The following is a 21,540-nucleotide window of genomic DNA, read 5'->3' as shown; positions in this document are numbered from 1 at the left end:
GATCTTCTTTTCGTGCTGTTCCTCTTTAAAAATCTGCTACAGAAATACACTTCAGATGTCTGGTGTAAATATTTTTCCATTTCTCTCGACTTTTAATGAATGGTACCCCTGTTAGATGTGTTCTTGCACATGATTGGCTGGGTTGCCCTGGGGGAGTGGCTAATTTGGTTGGCATCCCCTTTGGTGGACCCTCAGCAGTTCACAATCAGTTCTGTGGCTCGCGTTCCTCTCAACGCAACCATGAAAAAAATTGCCTTTCTGACCGCTTTTTTGGAGATGCTCTTCGCGATGGGAACCGGCGCCAGTGTCCAACCACAGAAAAACTTTGACCTCCAAAGGGTGAGACTTATTTTTACTCCAGTAAAGCCTGTTTTTTTCTGTTATTTGAATGGGCTGGTTTATCTGTTTTTTAGAGTGTCATTTTATGCGACAGTATTAAAGAAAGCCAATGCAGATTTAGACATCTGAAAAATGTCTGTATTGAAACTAGTGTGTATTTTAAGGCTAAAATGCGGACAAGTAAAAGCTGTTTCTGTGTGATTTAGATCTAGTACTGTAGGGTAATGCTCCACAAGGTCGTTTCAGGGGTCTAGAACAACGATTACATTAACAGTAGGGACAGTGTAGACAAACAGACCACGGGTCAAAGGTCTCGGTGTTGCAATAAGGACTGGGTGGTTTATGGCCAGATCTCATGGCCTTCACAAAGACTGTGAGAAGTTTAAGAAGTTGGAACAGCTTTGTTTATATTTGGTTTATATTTATGTTGGGTTTATACATGGATGCTGCTTAAAGACAAATTATATTCTAACAGTACAAATTAAGACGAATGTTTTTTGGACTAGCATCAAATTGGTGATTTATCTATGTTTCAAACCTGTATAACTTGTTTATCTTTGAAACCGAAGACGGCTCATTCATATACAGTTTTTTAACGATTAAATTATGAGAGAATTGTTATTTTGGGCTGATCCATCCTTTAAAACTTGACACTGAAGGATCACTTGCATCATTTACATCGAACATTTCTCAAGATCATTTTAACAACATTAGGCATTTAAATGTTAAATCTGTTTTTGAACTTTTATAAATTTGATATTTTGATTGAATATCTATATGACTTTGTGTGTTGTGTATGTGTAGTTTGCAGGGAAGTGGTATCGGGTCGGGCTCGCCTATGATTCTCCAGGCTTTATTCCATATAGAAGCAAACTCACCATCTCTATGGGCATCGTGGAACCAAAGGAAAATGGCGATGTGAACATGACAATGTGGACTTCAAAGTAATAACATGAATATATTGTATATTATTTTTAATATATAATTACAAAACGTTTGATAATATGTGACCCTGGTCCACAAAACCAGTCTTAAGTAGCACAGGAATATTTGCGTCAAAACAATCAATTTATGCCAAAAAATACTAGGATATTAAGTAAAAATCATGTTCCATGCTTTCCTACCATACACTGTAAAAAAAAGAGTTGAACAGTGTTGGGTAAGTTACTCTGAAAAAGTAATTAATTACTAGTTACTAATTACATATTCAATTATGTAATTAGATTACTGTACATACAGAAAGTATGTTCAAATACATCCAAAAATTACTCTCTCCAAAATGTGTTTAATTACTTATTACTTTCTATCAACCTTGATTAGTTAAGTTATTCAACGATAGACATGTAACAACTTTTAATTCATTCAAATAAATAATATATAACTACATAAAGTACTCTTATTGACCGATTTAAGTATTACAAATGTGAGAAAAATACATTAAGGCATACATTTTAACGTTAGACTTTGAATTTTAATCTCAATTCCAGTATGATATAAATTACACATTTAAAGTAACTGTCATTACTCAAATATAAGTGTTATCCCTTACTTTACTTTTTTAAAGGAAAAGTAATTCAATTACTTAGTAACTTGTTAGACCCAACACGAGTTGAGTCAATTTAAAATCATAAGGCAACCTATCACAACCATGTTTTTAGTTAACTCAACAAACAGAGACTGAAGTCCACCCAACTTAAAAAATTCATTATTTGTCACAGCATAGTCAAGTTTACCTAATGAACAACAGAACATTATATTTTCTGTTGGAAGTTTTCTCCCCCAAAAAGAAAACCAAAAGTTTGATCAAATTACTGTGTTACAGTTGTGTTGAGTGCATTTACACTGATTGGGCCGTTTTGTTAAACACTCACACCTCAACATTGATCAGACAAACCTCAATCATGGTAACCATCAAAAACAGTTATTCATTTAAAAAAACTCTTAACACTACATATAACTAACAGTAACAATGATATTAAAGTATACATTAAACCAGCAAGAACTAAAACACTAATCTGTAAAAGAAAACAAATAAGAAACGCAGAATTGAACATGCTGCAATGCAACTTTCAAACTCTTGCAATATTGTTGTTCAGAATACTTTGTTTTGTAAGTGGTGTAAACTTTCAGAGACATTTTGGCCAAAAATTGTACAATCTTAGTCAAGTAAAAAAAATCTTAGAAAGATGTAAAAAACTGTTTGTTCATAATATGCAAAACAATAATTTGACTCCTTAAACCTGAAATCCGATGTTCAGTTTACTTTGGCCATTTATCTTTGTAGGGAGAACATTTTGCAAGTGGAATTTTTTACAGTGTATTTATATTAAAACTTGATCTTTTTGAAGTGGATACTGCAAAATCGCTCATAAAAAATGGCTGTATATATATAATGGCTGGAAATACGCCTACCAACATCGCTCGCTGCTGCCCACTCTTTGGTAATACCCCAAAGTTTGGTATCCATGTAAAGCTAGAATTTCAGCCTTCAGTTTCATTCACTCTCCATGATGTCATTACAGCGGTAAGCCAATAGAGAGCTTTAAAACAAACCAGTTTTTTGTCTTAGCTAAAGCGACTCTGATTAACAACTTCAAATGCAATTTTCCTAATATATTGAATTCTTTGCGCCCTCAGAATCCTCAGGATTAAATAGTTGTATCTCAAACAAAACTAACCATACATCATAGAATGATTTATTCAGCTTTCGGATGATGTTTGAAACTATTTGGACTTATAAGACGGGTTTTGTTGTCCAGACTCCAGGGTCACGTCTATCCTATTTCTCTCTTCTGCATTAGGACTTCTGGCTGTCAGCGTAAGGTCTACATTTATGAGAAGTCTTCTGTGCCTGGTGTATTTAACTACTACAGTACTCGTAAGTCAGAGCAGATTTAATACAAAATGGCAAATAGAATATTGTATAATATAATATATATATAGTATATATAATATTTGACCGATAGTAAGGAAACCCCAACTGTTCTGTTTACGTTATTTCAAGGTCATAAAAGGGTAAAGGATGTTACAGTGGTGGAGACGAACTACACGGAGTATGCAATGGTCTTCAAACACAAGAAGTTTAACAAGGAGTACACACAAGTGGCTCTTTATGGTAAGAAATGTTAACAATAACGCATTTAGGATCAATGTTTGCCTTTGGAAGCTATAATGATTGAATCTAATGAATCTGTAGGTCGTACTAAGAGGTTAAGAGCCGATCTGATGGAGAAGTTCAGAGCGTACGCCAAAGCACGAGGCTTCTCCAGAGAATCCATACTGACTCCACCACCTGCTGGTAAACTTACAATTAGGCTGCTGACAAACTGAGAAATATTCAAATTATAAGACTGGAATACTAGATTCTGAACGCCTTTGACAAAAGTCTATTATACAGACTTCTTCCGATGCTTTATACTGTATCCATTTGGTCATTTGATCACGCTGAAGAGGTTAAATCTTTGCACTGAAAATTGATTTTTACTGCTTGTCTAATTTGATTAATTTAAATAACTGAAATCAACACAGTTTTTGTAAAATTTGGTCTCAACTTGATTTTGTTATTTTCACTTATGTAACTTAATCCATTCAAGTTGGCACAACATAAATGTTTTGTGTTGTTTTTACATATGTTATTTATATATGCCAGCATGCTTTGCGTAAAACTGGATTTTAAGAGTTATTTTCTTAACTAATTGTTCTGTTTATTTAATAACTTGTTAGGGATAAAATAAAATTGTATGTCTTATTAATCTAAAACCGTAATGTTGAGAACGTTAAATGAAAGTGTGTACCATTACATTTAAGAAACTTAAATTTGGCAATTTCACCATAATGAAATAATGCTGAGTAAACACAACTTTATTATGTGCAACTGACGTACATCATTTTTTCATGTTAATCCAAAAGATCAGTGTGATAATAACTGCTTGAGTGTGCATTGTACACAATCAACCAAATCATTTCATTTAAATATTAAATGTCGCTTTGGATAAAAACGTATGCTAAAGGACTAAATGTAAATCTCGTTCAGTAGACTTTTTCACACAAAACACACAATCTCTCATTTTTGTGATTTTGTTTCTTTCCCTCTTTTGTTGTTGTAGAAAACTGTCCTTCATCAGGAAAATAGGTAAGCTGATATGAGCGAACAGCATTTATTTTACATACTGATAAATACACCACACAGACTTAAACAATCCTTTGAGATTTTGAGGATCATGTTTTAATTGTTAAAAGACTTCAATAACAGCAAAAATAATATATTTTAATAGAATAAATTTGAAAAGGGGTTTTAAAGAATTGTAAACAATATAAATCTACTGCTCATGCACACTTAAATCATTGGATTAATGTTGTATTTATTGTTTTGTAATCACATTTTATTTCAGTTCCTGTTCTCTTACCTGCTGCACACAGCCTGAGCTTCACAACAATGCATCACATAATATCAATAGATTTCTCTGATGCTATTTCTATGCTGTTCTGTGTAATCATGCTTACCTTTAATTGCCTTATTTCATATAATGAAGCAGAATGTGTTCTTTAATTCTCTTGTGGCATAGATCCTTTCAATTAAGAGGGTTTGTCTAAAATTTCTTAGTTTGCATAAACATGTTTTTTCTATGTGTTAAGTACTGTACAGTTAAGATCGAAAGTCTGAAATAGAATCTTCAATGTCTCAAATGAGTTTATATTTTGTGAAACACAAGTTCTGGTCACAATAAAAATATATATATTTCAAGTGTGCGTTTATAGTTTTAGACACTACTGTGGAATTAAAGTTCTGTCACTCATGAGCTAATATGAAATATGTGAGGTCTGCTCGATCTACTTAGCTCTATCGCCTAACGATTACAGCCCCATTGACTCCCTGTGCCAATGCATCGATGAAGTCAACAATTGGATGTGTCAAAACTTTCTTCAATTAAACAAAGACAAAACTGAAGCAATTGCATTTGGAAACAAAGATGATGTTCTCAAGGTGAACGCATACCTTCACTCTAGGGGTCAAACAATTAAAAATCAAGTCAGGAATCTTGGTGTGACACTAGAGTCAGACCTTAGTTTCAGTAGTCATGTCAAAGCAATAACCAAATCAGCATACTACCATGTGAAAAATATTGTAAGAATTAGATGCTTTGTTTCCAGACAAGACTTAGAGAAACTTGTTCATGCTTTCATCACCAGCAGGGTGGATTACTGTAACGGACTCCTCACTGGCCTTCCCAAAAAGACCATTAGACAGTTGCAGCTCATACAGAACGCTGCCGCCAGGATTCTGAGCAGAACTAGAAAATATGAACATATCACACCAGTCCTCAGGTCTTTACACTGGCTCCCAGTTAAATTTAGGATTGATTTTAAAGTATTATTACTGGTATATAAATCATTCAATGGCCTAGGACCTCAATACATTGCAGATATGCTCAATGAATATAAACCCAACAGATCACTCAGATCACTAGGATCATATCAGCTAGAAATACCAAGGGTTCACTCAAAGCATGGCGAATCTGCTTTTAGCTATTATGCCAGCCGCAGCTGGAACCAGCTTCCAGAGGAGATCAGATGTGCTCCTACAATAGTCACTTTCAAATCCAGACTCAAAACGCATCTGTTTAGCTATGCATTTAATGAATGAGCACTGTGCCAATGTTCGTCCGACTGTCTGTACTGTACTGTATTTTACTTTTATAAACTGTTTTAATTACTCTTATTTATTTTTATTATTTTTATTTCTTCTATGTAAAGCACTTTGAATTGCCACTGTGTACGAAATGTGCTATATAAATAAAATTGCCTTGCCTTGCCTTGCCTTGCCTTGTTAGTATGAAAGAACAGTGTTCTGCTAGTTACTGCAATGAAGGACTGAAATACCTGCAAACAACACAATACAGTGTGTGTGTGTGTGTGTGTGTGTGTGTGTGTGTGTGTGTGTGAGCAAATGGCACAAAAATATAACAAAATACACAAACAGCCGGCAGACCCTCACGGACGACCGTCGGCAAAATAACATAAATACAAATACAAACGTAAAACATGTTCGGGCCCGGTCCTCTCTCGTCGACGGTCCGGTCGCGCGTTCACATCATGCTCCGGATCTCCCGTGATTGGAGACCGGTGCGCGCACAGCTGACGCTCATTCACAATGACTCACCGGTCTCGATACACGGTCTCGCCCCGCCAACTCCACTACAAAGGCGCAAAGAGGTTCCGCTCCATAGATCGATGTTCTGTGGAGGAAGAGGACAGTCCTGGTGCTCATCTGGCTTACAGATCAGAACTTTAACTGGATCACAGACGTTCAGAATGATGCGTGTGCTTGTGGGGTTTCTGCTGGCCTTCGTGGCCTTGCTTCATGCTGGATACTCTGAACCTCAGACCCAAGAGAACTTTGATGTAAACCGGGTAGGTTATGATTTATATAAAAGGCCTTTTCACATATAACTTTTTCTTAAAATGAAACGTGTTTTTAAGTTTAAGAATCTGCTAGTTGTTACTTGATTATTTTTTACTTAAAAGTTAGTTGTTATTCTATACAGACACACAGCTTATTTTAAAAGCTGTAGTTTGTGTTATTTGTGACAACATGCCCCAATAGATTTGTAATGTATTTTATTTAAAGGCAACATGCTAAATTTGTTGGATTATCTTTTTTTAATTTCATGCCTGTTTCAAAGCAGTTTTGTTTAATTGTAGTTATTACCCTTATTAATACTATTGTGGTGAATTGGGTTAAAGTAGGACACTTTTCCCATTAATATAATTAACAAAAAGTGTCCTCCTAAATAATCCTCTTTACTTTAACTATTGATGTTATTTTGGCTAGAGAAACACTTTGCATTTGGAACAAATGTCTCCTAATCTGATCTTCTCCCTTGACCTTCACCATCTCTTTCCTCTTAGTTTATGGGGAAATGGTTTGATATAGCCGGGGCGTCTACCTGCCCTTGGCTCAAGCGTCATAAGGGTGAAGCAGCCATCGGCTCTCTGGAGCTGAAGTCCTCTGGATCATCAGAGATGATCAGCATGACCCGCACATCTTTCAGGTAGGATGTTTCGCTTATTGACATGTTAAAGGAAGGACTGTAAATATGTTTGTTTTTAACAACTTGTTTTAAATGTTTTTAAGTTACTTCAACTCTTCAGAATAAGTTGCAAACTCAAAACTGTCTAGAACAGTAAATTGAAATGACTTCTAAAGCCAATTTGACTGTATAAAAAAATACAGTTGACCAGCAAGTATTGATACACCTGATTTACAACATAATATTCAACTATTGTTTCGCCAATTTAATGATTTTCAAAGTCTTTTTTTGTCATTTTATGTTTTGTTAGATTTGACCATCATAAATTGTCAACACTGTTACTTGGTGGTTTAAACCAGAGGTAACTGAACCCGTGTAAACAAATAAGTAAAATCCTTTTGAAATGGTTTTTCACTCAATGTGAAAGTCAACATAAAAATAATTCTTCAATATAAATAACCTTGTGTTCCTGTTGCTCAGTGCTAAAACATTGCGTCAGCAACGCAAAAGGTCATCTATCTAGTTAAATCTAGGGGCCACATATTTTGTGGCATTTTATGAAATATACTGTCAAGTATTTATTATAGATTTTCTGCAATCAAACATCAGAAAAATAAGACCAACAACCCAAAGAATTGATGTTCAAGGATTGTGTAACTGAACGTGTCTATGGTTAAATTATGAAGTTTAACTTTAAGTCTTTATTTAGGGGGCCACAAAAAGGGCATTACAAAAAGTTTATGAACTCTGTATTAATCCATATGTGCTTTTGGTTTGCAGGCACGGCACCTGCAAGTCCATCAGTGGAGAATATCAGATGACCACAACACCAGGAAAATTCAGATATCATGTTTCCAGTGAGCACACCCTTACAGTCGACTGTAAAGTGCTCTTGTATAAACCACTGACTGTTTGTGTCTCTCCCCTGTAGAGTGGAATGCTGATGTTGATGTCTATGTGGTTGACACAAACTATGATGAGTATGCACTGGTGGTGATGTATAAACAGAAGTCGGGAGGTGAAAAAGTGGGATCTGTGAAACTCTACGGTACATAATAAATGCTTAGATCAATATAAGAATCAAAGTTACATAGGCCTACCCCTCGTCCTATTTAGTTTATTATGCATATACATTTTGCAAAGGTGCCCAGTTGGGTCTGAACAATTAGACACATGTAAACTGGTCCTGTTTCGTTTTTTCTCACACACAATTATTTTTCTTCACACTTTTGACTTACCAGCTCCTGATTTCTTTTTTCGATTATACTGCCCCCGTAGGTCGTACTATGGAGCTGCGACCCACTCTCATCGAAGACTTCAAGGCTCTTGTGGCTGAACAGGGAATGAGTGAAGAGACCATAGTTATGAAGAAAAACAAAGGTACTGAGACACGCAAACTAACACAAAGCACCCCATTTGTCTTTATTTCTGTCACCTTCTCTTCTTTTGTGCCATCAGGTGAATGTGTTCCAGGTGAGCAGCTCATGCCAGAGACACAGATCCAGGTAGAAATTGTCACCGAAAGTGCATTTATAGAGATTGTATATCCAAAACATTAGGAAAAAAAAAACAGTATTTCATAACGGGTGAAATAGTGAAACTGTTGTATTGCATAGATAAGCTTTGTTTTTCTTATGTCATCCAATCACAATAGAGGGCGAGGAGGAATGTGGTTGTGCCGCCCCCTGGAGAGGGATCGGGCAATCACACGCCCATGTTCAGAGCAGCTGGTGAGTTTCATTCTACTAATGATATTTAATAATTGATAAATAATTATATAATACACACTAATAGTGTGTGTACAGGACAAATTACATTTTGTAAAAAAATTGTAACTGGTCACAGATACTGTCTTGCAATTTGTTAAAGTTAATGTGTCCAGTGTTAACTTGCAATATAACTTAAATATAGTACAGTACTTATAAACTTATTTTATAATGCACAAAACTCTTTTTTTTTACTGTGCATGCCTAGTAATCTCAATCAAACTGCAGTTGGGTTGTTTCGATTAGATGATAAGAAGTCAGAAATACAGCTTAAAAGCATAACACAATAAAAATTCATCCTTTAACAAATAACTCCGTTTTGAAATTATTTATTGTAAATAAACTCGTAACAAATATCAATTATAAAAGATTTAAAAAAAAAAATCCTGTTTAAAATGGATTGGGTGGTTTTGTGCCCAGTTGGACCGGTTTCCATGCAACAATCATGTACTTTAAACGGCGATAGTTATATCAATACAATGAATATCATCCTTTATTTGATCACAGTGTGTTTGTCTCTGTAGAAGCCTGTAAGGCCCCGGTCGACTCCGGTCCGTGTTTTGGAATGTTACAGCGCTACTTTTACAACTCGTCCATCATGACCTGTCAGATGTTCACCTACGGAGGCTGTTTGGGGAACCACAATAACTTTGTGACAGAGAAGGAGTGTATGCAGAGCTGTCGCACTAAGGGTGTGTTTCAATGTCACTTCTGTACGGTGTGATTCCCTTACATTGGGAATCAGTCAGTCTTAAAGGAAAAGTTTCAATTCGTATGTGAAACAAAAACTGAATATGAGATATTTTCAACTCATTGACAGTTCATAGTGACCTCATCTGTTTAGCTGTTAATATATGGATAAACCTGTCAAGGGCCTTAAAGTCCCTGTGAACCGCAAGTCGTTTTTATGTCCGAAAAGGAAAACATTAGTGGGCGTGGCTAGCGTTATTAATACGAATTGATTGGATGATTAAAACCTGCTGTGAAATGTTGAAATGAAAATGGCAGCAGACTGAGAGCTGAAGGGGAGGAGTTAACGGATTTTCGAGATGGATAGTCATTTCAGGACGGAAGAAAATATTGGGATTCTTACCGAAGATTTTGAGGGTACATGAATTTTAAAAAGAAAATATGCTACACAATTTCACGAAATATTAAGAAGTCATTTTTGATTTTACCGGGACTTTAAAGTCGCTATGAAATAAAAAAAATGATCGTTCTAATCGTTTTACACAGTAGTGAAGTATTTATTATTATTGTTATTATATATCCGTACACATCTTTTTTTTAAATTAATTTGCACTTGTCTGGTCGTGCGTGGGCAGGGCTCAGTTGTCGGTCGACGAAATCAAGTCCCGCCCAACAAGTTTTTCCTCCCTTCACTTGAGTATACGTCACTATACGGGAAAAAAGACAATCGCTACTTCCCTTTTATGTCGACTTTAATGGTCCCTGGACCCAGTTGTTACCTTCCAGCGGAAAAGATTATCTATAAATAACGCACAAGTCATGTAGATTACTGGAGAGCAAAGAAAAATGGATTTAATATTGAATCAACATTAAATCTGATATCATTGCTGTCTGGATACTTGTACTGTATGTTGTTGAATGATTTCGGAGATCAACAGATTGTATAAAGATTTGTAAAAATATATATTTTACTGTAGAAATGACAGCGCACAGATTTGGAACAACAGTGTTTCTGTGTGAAATCTAATATGTAAAATCTTTTGTGTTCCTCTAGCTAGCTGTAGACGCCCAATTGACTCTGGTCCCTGTAAAGCTTTCATAGACCTGTGGGCCTTTGATTCATCTGTCAAGAAGTGTGTGGCCTTCAAATATGGAGGCTGTGGTGGCAACGGAAACAGATTCTACAGCCAGAAAGAGTGTAATGAATACTGTGGTGCTATAAGAGATAATGGTAAGACCTTTAACTGGATGTACTCTTCATCTTACAAATCCCCTCCAACAGTCAATTGAAAAGAAAAGACAATCGCTACTTCCCTTTTATGTCGACTTTAATGGTCCCTGGACCCAGTTGTAACCTTCCAGCGGAAAAGATTATCTATAAATAACGCACAAAACATGTAGATTACTGGAGAGCAAAGAAAATTGATTTAATATTGAATCGACATTAAATCTGATATCATTGCTGTCTGGATACTTGTACTGTATGTTGTTGAACGATTTTGGAGATCAACAGATTGTATAAAGATTTGTAAAAAGTGTTTTACTGTATAAAACATTACACAGAAACACTGTTGCAAATCTGTTGTTTGTCTAGCTTCTTGTAGACTCCCCATTGACTCTGGTCCCTGTGAAGCTCTCATATCCCTGTGGGCCTTTGATTCATCTGTTAAGAAGTGTGTGTCCTTCAACTATGGAGGCTGCAAGGGCAACGGAAACAGATTCAACAGCCAGAAAGAGTGTAATGAAAACTGCGGTGCTATAAGAGATAATGGTAAGATCTGTTTCTGGAAGACCTTTAACTGGATGTGCTCTTCATCTTACAAATCCCCTCCAACAGTCGATTGAAAAGAAAAAGACAATCGCTACTTCCCTTTAATGTCGACTTTAATGGTCCCTGGACCCAGTTGTAACCTTCCAGCGGAAAAGATTATCTATAAATAACGCACAAAACATGTAGATTACTGGAGAGCAAAGAAAATTGATTTAATATTGAATCGACATTAAATCTGATATCATTGCTGTCTGGATACTTGTACTGTATGTTGTTGAACGATTTTGGAGATCAACAGATTGTATAAAGATTTGTAAAAAGTGTTTTACTGCATAAAACGGTACACAGAAACACTGTTGCAAATCTGTTGTTTCTCTAGCTTCTTGTAGACTCCCCATTGACTCTGGTCCCTGTGAAGCTCTCATATCCCTGTGGGCCTTTGATTCATCTGTTAAGAAGTGTGTGTCCTTCAACTATGGAGGCTGCAAGGGCAACGGAAACAGATTCAACAGCCAGAAAGAGTGTAATGAAAACTGCGGTGCTATAAGAGATAATGGTAAGATCTGTTTCTGGAAGACCTTTAACTGGATGTGCTCTTCATCTTACAAATCCCCTCCAACAGTCGATTGAAAAGAAAAAGACAATCGCTACTTCCCTTTAATGTCGACTTTAATGGTCCCTGGACCCAGTTGTAACCTTCCAGCGGAAAAGATTATCTATAAATAACGCACAAAACATGTAGATTACTGGAGAGCAAAGAAAATTGATTTAATATTGAATCGACATTAAATCTGATATCATTGCTGTCTGGATACTTGTACTGTATGTTGTTGAACGATTTTGGAGATCAACAGATTGTATAAAGATTTGTAAAAAGTGTTTTACTGCATAAAACGGTACACAGAAACACTGTTGCAAATCTGTTGTTTCTCTAGCTTCTTGTAGACTCCCCATTGACTCTGGTCCCTGTGAAGCTCTCATATCCCTGTGGGCCTTTGATTCATCTGTTAAGAAGTGTGTGTCCTTCAACTATGGAGGCTGCAAGGGCAACGGAAACAGATTCAACAGCCAGAAAGAGTGTAATGAATACTGCGGTGTTATAAGAGATAATGGTAAGATCTGTTTCTGGAAGACCTTTAACTGGATGTGCTCTTCATCTTACAAATCCCCTCCAACAGTCGATTGAAAAGAAAAAGACAATCGCTACTTCCCTTTTATGTCGACTTTAATGGTCCCTGGACCCAGTTGTAACCTTGCAGCGGAAAAGATTATCTATAAATAACGCACAAAACATGTAGATTACTGGAGAGCAAAGAAAAATGGATTTAATATTGAATCAACATTAAATCTGATATCATTGCTGTCTGGATACTTGTACTGTATGTTGTTGAATGATTTTGGAGATCAATAGATTGTATAAAGATTTGTAAAAGTGTTTTACTGCATAAAACGGTACACAGAAACACTGTTGCAAATCTGTTGTTTCTCTAGCTTCTTGTAGACTACCCATTGACTCTGGTCCCTGTGAAGCTCTCATATCCCTGTGGGCCTTTGATTCATCTGATAAGAAGTGTGTGTCCTTCAACTATGGAGGCTGCAAGGGCAACGGAAACAGATTCAACAGCCAGAAAGAGTGTAATGAAAACTGCGGTGTTAGGATGAGATAATGGTAAGATCTGTTTCTGGAAGACCTTTAATTTGATGTACTCTTCATCCTTCAACAGTCGATGTGTTAAAGGGATAGTTCACCCAAAAATAAAAACTGTCATCTATTCACCATCATGTCTTTCAAAACCTGTATACGACCCGTTGTTCTGTGTAACACCGATATTTTGTGAAATGTGGTGGCTTTGTTCCCACACAATGGGAGCCCATGTTGTTTGGGAACCACTGTTCTTCAAAATATATATTTTTAGTTTGGAATGACATCAGCGTGAATATTATTTTTAGTTGAACTAAACTTATCCAGTAATCGGATTGAGAACCACTGATTTATATCATTGTTGTAAAAATAAAAACTTTTTGGATGAGAAATGTGTGTAGTTGACTTTGTTTATTTTGTATTTATCTTTGAGATTTGTTGTTACCATTGTTCAGAAAAGCGTTGCCTTTGCTTGCGTAGTTGCCGGTTACATTATTAAATTAGAATTTTATTTAATAACTTGTTGGGAATAAAATTGTATGTCTTATTAATCTAAAACTGTTATGTTCAGAACATTAAATGAAAGTGTGTACCATTACATTTGACCATAATGAAATTATGCAGAGTAAACACAACTTTATTATGTGCAACTGATGTACATAATTTTTTCACGTTAATCCAATACAATCACAATCAACCAAATCATTTTTTAATATTAAATGTCGCTTTGGATAAAGGCGTCTCCTAAATGAAAATATTACAAGTGTGTAGTTCAGTAGACTTTTTACACACAAACACACAATCTCTCCTTTTTGTGATTTGTTTCTTTTTTTGTTGTTGTAGAAAACTGTCCTTCATCAGGAAAATAGGTAAGCTGATATGAGCGAACAGCATTTATTTTACATACTGATAAATACACCACACAGACTTAAACAATTCTTTGAGATTTTGAGGATCATGTTTTAATTGTTAAAAGACTTCAATAACAGCAAAAATAATATATTTTAATAGAATAAATTAAAGAATTGTAAACAATATAAATCTACTGCTCATGCACACTTAAATCATTGGATTAATGTTGTATTTATTGTTTTGTAATCACATTTTATTTCAGTTCCTGTTCTCTTACCTGCTGCACACAGCCTGAGCTTCACAACAATGCATCACATAATATCAATAGATTTCTCTGCTGCTATTTCTATGCTGTTCTATGTAATCATGCTTACCTTTAATTGCCTTATTTCATATAATGAAGCAGAATGTGTTCTTTAATTCTCTTGTGGCATAGATCCTCCTAAAGTCGGAAATAGAAGCTTATGTTTTGTGACCTTTAGTGCAAACTTGTACTTTATTTTGTTTAATGTGTAAACACAAGTTCTGGTCACAATAAAAATATATATATTTCAAGTGTGCGTTTATAGTTTTAGACACTACTGTGGAATTAAAGTTCTGTCACTCATGAGCTAATATGAAATATGTGAGATCTGTCGTGTGTTAGTATGAAAGAACAGTTTTCTGCTAGTTACTGCAATGAAGGACTGAAATACCTGCAAACAACACAATACAGTCTGTGTGTGAGCAAATGGCACAAACACAAAAATATTAAAAAGTTACATAAAAATGCAGAAACTAGGACAGACATGTAGCCAAATGTGTGGAAATGATTGTATCTGACTTTATATATTATGTGGAAAATCACAATGAGCTTTCAGTATCTGTTTAAGAGCAGATTATGTTAAGCATTTTTTCAACTGGGTATGAAATATACTAAAAATGTAACATTTGTCCTCCTGACATGAGGAAAAGCAGCAAAACGGTTTTGTGTTGCGTGCGGCTGAACAACAGGAATTTCTTTAAATGTCTGTGATTTATCCATCAGCATTCAACTGTTTCATTTTGTTCTGTTTTCCAGCTTTTAATTTACATTCCAACTAAATAAGAACAAGGCTCAAATAGGTTCCAATCAATAGACAGATAAGAAGAACTTTGTTCTGTTTGTTTTGTGGGACTGTTTGTGGGGGTTGTACATGGCCAGGAGGTCGATGTTCTGTGGAGGAAGAGGACAGTCCTGGTGCTCATCTGGCTTACAGATCAGAACTTTAACTGGATCACAGACGTTCAGAATGATGCGTGTGCTTGTGGGGTTTCTGCTGGCCTTCGTGGCCTTGCTTCATGCTGGATACTCTGAACCTCAGACCCAAGAGAACTTTGATGTAAACCGGGTAGGTTATGATTTATATAAAAGGCCTTTTCACATATAACTTTTTCTTAAAATGAAACGTGTTTTTAAGTTTAAGAATCTGCTAGTTGTTACTTGATTATTTTTTACTTAAAAGTTAGTTGTTATTCTATACAGACACACAGCTTATTTTAAAAGCTGTAGTTTGTGTTATTTGTGACAACATGCCCCAATAGATTTGTAATGTATTTTATTTAAAGGCAACATGCTAAATTTGTTGGATTATCTTTTTTTAATTTCATGCCTGTTTCAAAGCAGTTTTGTTTAATTGTAGTTATTACCCTTATTATTACTATTGTGGTGAATTGGGTTAAAGTAGGACACTTTTCCCATTAATATAATTAACAAAAAGTGTTCTCCTAAATAATCCTCTTTTACTTTAACTATTGATGTTATTTTGGCTAGAGAAACACTTTGCATTTGGAACAAATGTCTCCTAATCTGATCTTCTCCCTTGACCTTCACCATCTCTTTCCTCTTAGTTTATGGGGAAATGGTTTGATATAGCCGGGGCGTCTACCTGCCCTTGGCTCAAGCGTCATAAGGGTGAAGCAGCCATCGGCTCTCTGGAGCTGAAGTCCTCTGGATCATCAGAGATGATCAGCATGACCCGCACATCTTTCAGGTAGGATGTTTCGCTTATTGACATGTTAAAGGAAGGACTGTAAATATGTTTGTTTTTTAACTTCTTGTTTTAAATGTTTTTAAATTACTTCAACTCTTCAGAATAAGTTGCAAACTCAAAACTGTCTAGAACAGTAAATTGAAATGACTTCTAAAGCCAATTTGACTGTATAAAAAAATACAGTTGACCAGCAAGTATTGATACACCTGATTTACAACATAAAATAAAACTATTGTTTCGCCAATTTAATGATTTTCAAAGTCTTTTTTTGTCATTTTATGTTTTGTTAGATTTGATCATCATAAATTGTCAACACTGTTACTTTGGTCGTTTAAACCAGAGGTTTCTTTGGGTTGGTGGACTATTTTACTGACGTTTGACGTTCATAAACTGAACCCGTGTAAACAAATAAGTAAAATCATTTTGAAATAGTTTTTCACTCAATGTGAAATACAGTCAACATAAAAAAATTCCTTTAATATAAACAACCCTTCCTGTTGCTCAGTGGTAAAACATTGCGTCAGCAACACAAAAGGTCATAGCCCCCCTCGGGGGCCCCCAGATCAATCCAGGGGGGCACATATTTTGTGGCATTCAGTGAAATATACTGTAGAAATTGATCATAGATTTTCTCCAATCAAACGTCAGAAAAATAAGACCAACAACCCAAAGAATTGATGTTCAAGGATTGTGTAACTGAATGTTTTTGGTTAAATTAAAATTCTAAGTTTAACTTTAAAACTCTTTATTTAGGGGGCCGCAAAACAATGCACTCAACACAAAGAGGGCATTACAAAAAAAGTTTATGAACTCCGTATTAATCTATATGTGCTTTTGGTTTGCAGGCACGGCACCTGCAAGTCCATCAGTGGAGAATATCAGATGACCACAACACCAGGAAAATTCAGATATCATGTTTCCAGTGAGCACACCCTTACAGTCGACTGTAAAGTGCTCTTGTATAAACCACTGACTGTTTGTGTCTCTCCCCTGTAGAGTGGAATGCTGATGTTGATGCCTATGTGGTTCACACAAACTATGATGAGTATGCACTGGTGGTGATGTATAAACAGAAGTCGGGAGGTGACAAAACGACATCTGTGAAACTCTACGGTACATAATAAATGCTTAGATCAATATAAGAATCAAAGTTACATAGGCCTACCCCTCGTCCTATTTAGTTTATTATGCATATACATTTTGCAAAGGTGCCCAGTTGGGTCTGAACAATTAGACAACATGTAAACTGGTCCTGTTTCGGTTTTTCTCACACACAATTATTTTTCTTCACACTTTTGACTTACCAGCTCCTGATTTCTTTTTTCGATTATACTGCCCCCGTAGGTCGTACTATGGAGCTGCGACCCACTCTCATCGAAGACTTCAAGGCTCTTGTGGCTGAACAGGGAATGAGTGAAGAGACCATAGTTATGAAGAAAAACAAAGGTACTGAGACACGCAAACTAACACAAAGCACCCCATTTGTCTTTATTTCTGTCACCTTCGCTTTTCTTTTGTGCCATCAGGTGAATGTGTTCCAGGTGAGCAGCTCATGCCAGAGCCACAGATCCAGGTAGAAAGCTCATTGTCACTGAAAATGCATTTATAGAGATTGAATATCCAAAAGGAAACAAAACAGTATTTCATTACAGGCGAAAGTAATGAAACAGTTGTATTGCATAGATAAGCTTTGTTTATCTTATGTCATCCAATCACAATAGAGGGCGAGGAGGAATGTGGTTGTGCCGCCCCCTGAAGAGGGATCGGGCGATGACACGCCCATGTTCAGAGCAGCTGGTGAGTTTCATAGTAAAAATTATATTTTATAATTGATAAATAATTATATAATACACACTAATAGTGTGTGTACAGGACAAATTACAAAAATATGTAAAATAAAGTTAAAGTGTCCAGTGTTAAGTTACATTATAACTTAAATATTGTATAATGCACAAAACTCTGTTTTAAAAATATTAAATATATATTTATATTGTGCATCCACAGTAATGTCAATCAAACTGCAGTTGGGTTGTTTCGATTAGGTAATAATAACTCAAAAAAAAATACAGCTAAAAAGCATAAAAGCGTGATAACACAATAAAAAATCACGCTTTTTAATAATATATCAAAACTGAGTTATTTGTTATTGCAAATAAAATATATTTTAAAAATCCTGTTTAAAATGGATTGGGTGGTTTTGTGCCCAGTTGGACCGGTTTCCATGCAACAATCATGTACTTTAAACAGCGATAGTTATATCAATACAATGAATATCATCCTTTATTTGATCACAGTGTGTTTGTCTCTGTAGAAGCCTGTAAGGCCCCGGTCGACTCCGGTCCGTGTTTTGGAATGTTACAGCGCTACTTTTACAACTCGTCCATCATGACCTGTCAGATGTTCACCTACGGAGGCTGTTTGGGGAACCACAATAACTTTGTGACAGAGAAGGAGTGTCTGCAGAGCTGTCGCACTGAGGGTGTGTTTCAATGTCACTTCTGTACGGTGTGATTCCCTTACATTGGGAATCAGTCAGTCTTCAAGGAAAAGTTTCAATTCGTATGTGAAACAAAAACTGAATATGAGATATTTTCAACCTCATCTGTTTAGCTGTTAATGTAACCTGTCAGGTTAATAAACCTGTCAAGGGCCTTAAAGTCCCTGTGAACCGCAAGTCGTTTTTATGTCCGAAAAGGAGAACATTAGTGGGCGTGGCTAGCGTTATTAATACGAATTGATTGGATGAGTAAAACCTCCTGTGAAATGTTGAAATGAAAATGGCAGCAGACTGAGAGCTGAAGGGGAGGAGTTAATGGATTTTCGAGATGGATAGTCATTTAAGGGCGGAAGAAAATATTGGGATTCATACTGAAGATTATGAGGGTACATGAATTTTAAAAAGAAAATATACCACATTGATACGTTTTTAACAATAAACATACACAAATTCATGAAAAATTAAGAAGTCATTTTTTATTTTACCGGGACTTTAAAGTCGGCATGAAATAAAAAATGATCGTTCTAATCGTTTTACACAGTGGTGAAGTATTTATTATTATTATATATCTCTACACATCCTTATTTTTATTAATTTGCACTTGTTTGGTCGGCGCATGGGCGGGCTCAAATGACTGACATGTTGCAAAAAAAATTGTCATTTTACTTGGGTATACCTCACGATCCGGAAAAAAGACAATCGTTACTTCCTTTTCATGCCCTGGACCCAATTGTAACCTTCCAGTGGAAAACATTATCTATAAAAAATGTAAAAGTCATATAGATGACCCAGAGATTAAATAAAATTGATTTACTATTGATTCAACATTAAATCACATATCATTGCTGTCTGGGTACTTATACTGTATGTTGTTGAATGATTTCGGAGATTTCGGAGATCAACAGATTGTATAAAGATTTGTAAAAATATATATTTTTTACTGTAGAAATTACAGCACACAGATTTGCAACAACAGTGTTTCTGTGTAAAGTCCTAATATGTAAAATCTGTTGTGTTCCTCTAGCGAGCTGTAGAATCCCCATTGACTCTGGTCCCTGTAAAGTTTCCATAGACCTGTGGGCCTTTGATTCATCTGTTGGAAAGTGTGTGTCCTTCAAATATGGAGGCTGCAAGGGCAACGGAAACAGATTCTACAGCCAGAAAGAGTGTAATGAATACTGCGGTGTTATGATGAGAGATGATGGTAAGATCTGTTTCTGTTTTTTTCTTGTTGTAAATTAGAAACTTTATGGCTGAGAAATATCTCTGTGTAGCTCGATATTTAATTTTGTATTTTTGTTTTTGCAGAGAATGACGAGTTTCTCAAGACGAATTAAGTGAAATGGTTTGAAGAAAATGATTTGTGATTAAACTCAAAGCAAAAATGGATCAGTTTCCAAATGGCATTTACGTCAGCATTTACACAACATTTAAAACATATTCAGGCTAATAAAGACACATTAAGTACGAGATTCATCTGGTCATGCTCTTCATTTATAACACTGAGACATAAAAAATGTGTTCCAGAGAAGAAAGTTATATACAGGTTTTGAATGACATGAAGATACTGAAGCAAACTGTGATATTCTTTATATTTTCATTATTTTTCAAAGAGGAACTCTACCGAGCATGTGCAGAAAATGTTTCATTTTCTCTCCTCTTATGACAGTAGCCACCAGAGGTCAGTGTTTTCCTTCCACATAGGGACTCCTTTACCAGCTGTGGTATTTGTGGCATTGTGAGAACTTGCCCTTTCAACTGATCTGTGACCAGTTTTAGAAGTCTCATGCTAATACTGGATCAATATACCCAGTCAGATAAGGCTGATCTTGCATCCGGGCAAAAATAGTCCAATCTGAGCGACTCTCCCAGCAGCCCAGCCAGGCTTCCTGCCCCCTGTTTCCCAGAATTCACGGCTGGTGATGTTGCGGGGAGAATGCTGGGAATATCCGGAGAGGAAAAGGGAACTGACGGCTTTCAGTGACCTTCCGGCCAGAACCACATCACCTGCTTGCACACCCTCACACAAACAGTCCAAATCTGAAGATAACCAAGCGGCCCCTGAGAAGCGTTTTAATACAAGGCATAGATTTTTTTAATCCTTTACTCACCTTCTTGTCATTGTCACTTTCTTTCTTCTGCAGAACACAAAAGAAGATAGTTTGAAGAATGTCGGTAAACAAATAACAATCGTCCCCCTTGACTTTCATTTCTCAAAATGTCTTCTTTTGTGTTCTGCAGAAGAAACAGCCTTATAGGTTTTAACAAAATAAAGAATAAATCATGACATCATTTTTAGTTTGGGGTGAACGATCTCCTTAAGACAAAATAAGATCACTTTAGATGGTCAAATATTAAACCTGAGCTTATTGAATCATTTGTGAGAAAGTCCATTTTTTGGACATCTGACAATCAGCAAACAAAAGGTTGTATGCTTTGTTTTAAAATTGTGTTTTTTTGTTGCGAAGGGGGCACTATAAAAGATGCATACCCATAATAAACATTACTAAACATCCGCATTTGCAACCACAAACCCACAGACACCCTTTCTCACAGGCACACATTCTCAGTGCAACCAAAACATCCTTAACTCAGAGTACTAGTAACTTTGTCTTGCACCTAACATGAAACAGTTGTTGTGAAAATCTACATGTTTCAACAACATATCATTATATATACTGACATCATTGTTAGCTGGCAAACAATACAATATTTGAAAAATGGTACAGACTTGGAAACCCAAGTCACAGACACTGAGGTATTTTAACTTGGGTCTCCAAGCGACCACCTGGTAAGACTTTACCCATAACACTCCAAAATCATGACATTGAGCTTTGCACAACTTACCGCTCACCTTATATTATCTGAATCTAGTTTACCGCTCATGCCGGATGAGTAAAGCACCTTGGCAGAGCTGAAAGGTGTTTGCACATATAATTG

The 21,540-nt window shown here is 36.0% G+C and overlaps 3 protein-coding genes across 3 annotated transcripts; all 3 read left to right on the top strand.

Moving 5' to 3' along the window:
• Window positions 1-199: 199 nt before the first annotated feature.
• Window positions 200-5,083, top strand: ptgdsa (prostaglandin D2 synthase a). Its single transcript, XM_056736673.1, has 7 exons — window positions 200-339; window positions 1,144-1,283; window positions 3,141-3,217; window positions 3,344-3,454; window positions 3,536-3,637; window positions 4,446-4,471; window positions 4,731-5,083. The coding sequence occupies exons 1-6, from the start codon at window positions 241-243 to the stop codon at window positions 4,469-4,471; spliced, it is 555 nt and encodes a 184-aa protein (XP_056592651.1). The 5' UTR covers window positions 200-240; the 3' UTR covers window positions 4,731-5,083.
• Window positions 5,084-6,555: 1,472 nt separating this feature from the next.
• Window positions 6,556-13,631, top strand: LOC130412027 (protein AMBP-like). Its single transcript, XM_056737118.1, has 13 exons — window positions 6,556-6,750; window positions 7,249-7,391; window positions 8,151-8,227; window positions 8,302-8,418; window positions 8,649-8,750; window positions 8,829-8,875; window positions 9,025-9,100; window positions 9,661-9,828; window positions 10,881-11,057; window positions 11,421-11,597; window positions 11,977-12,153; window positions 12,533-12,709; window positions 13,089-13,631. Exons 1-13 carry the CDS (start codon window positions 6,571-6,573, stop codon window positions 13,262-13,264), a joined length of 1,794 nt encoding a protein of 597 aa, XP_056593096.1. The 5' UTR covers window positions 6,556-6,570; the 3' UTR covers window positions 13,265-13,631.
• Window positions 13,632-15,266: 1,635 nt separating this feature from the next.
• Window positions 15,267-19,937, top strand: ambp (alpha-1-microglobulin/bikunin precursor). Its single transcript, XM_056736039.1, has 10 exons — window positions 15,267-15,461; window positions 15,961-16,103; window positions 16,949-17,025; window positions 17,100-17,216; window positions 17,448-17,549; window positions 17,630-17,676; window positions 17,825-17,900; window positions 18,415-18,582; window positions 19,625-19,804; window positions 19,909-19,937. Exons 1-10 carry the CDS (start codon window positions 15,267-15,269, stop codon window positions 19,935-19,937), a joined length of 1,134 nt encoding a protein of 377 aa, XP_056592017.1.
• The last annotated feature ends 1,603 nt before the right edge of the window (window positions 19,938-21,540 follow it).

This window comes from Triplophysa dalaica, chromosome 22, assembly GCF_015846415.1.
Source record: "Triplophysa dalaica isolate WHDGS20190420 chromosome 22, ASM1584641v1, whole genome shotgun sequence".
In the NCBI taxonomy this organism is placed as follows: domain Eukaryota; kingdom Metazoa; phylum Chordata; class Actinopteri; order Cypriniformes; family Nemacheilidae; genus Triplophysa; species Triplophysa dalaica.
This window is presented reverse-complemented; position numbering and strand designations above follow the sequence as displayed.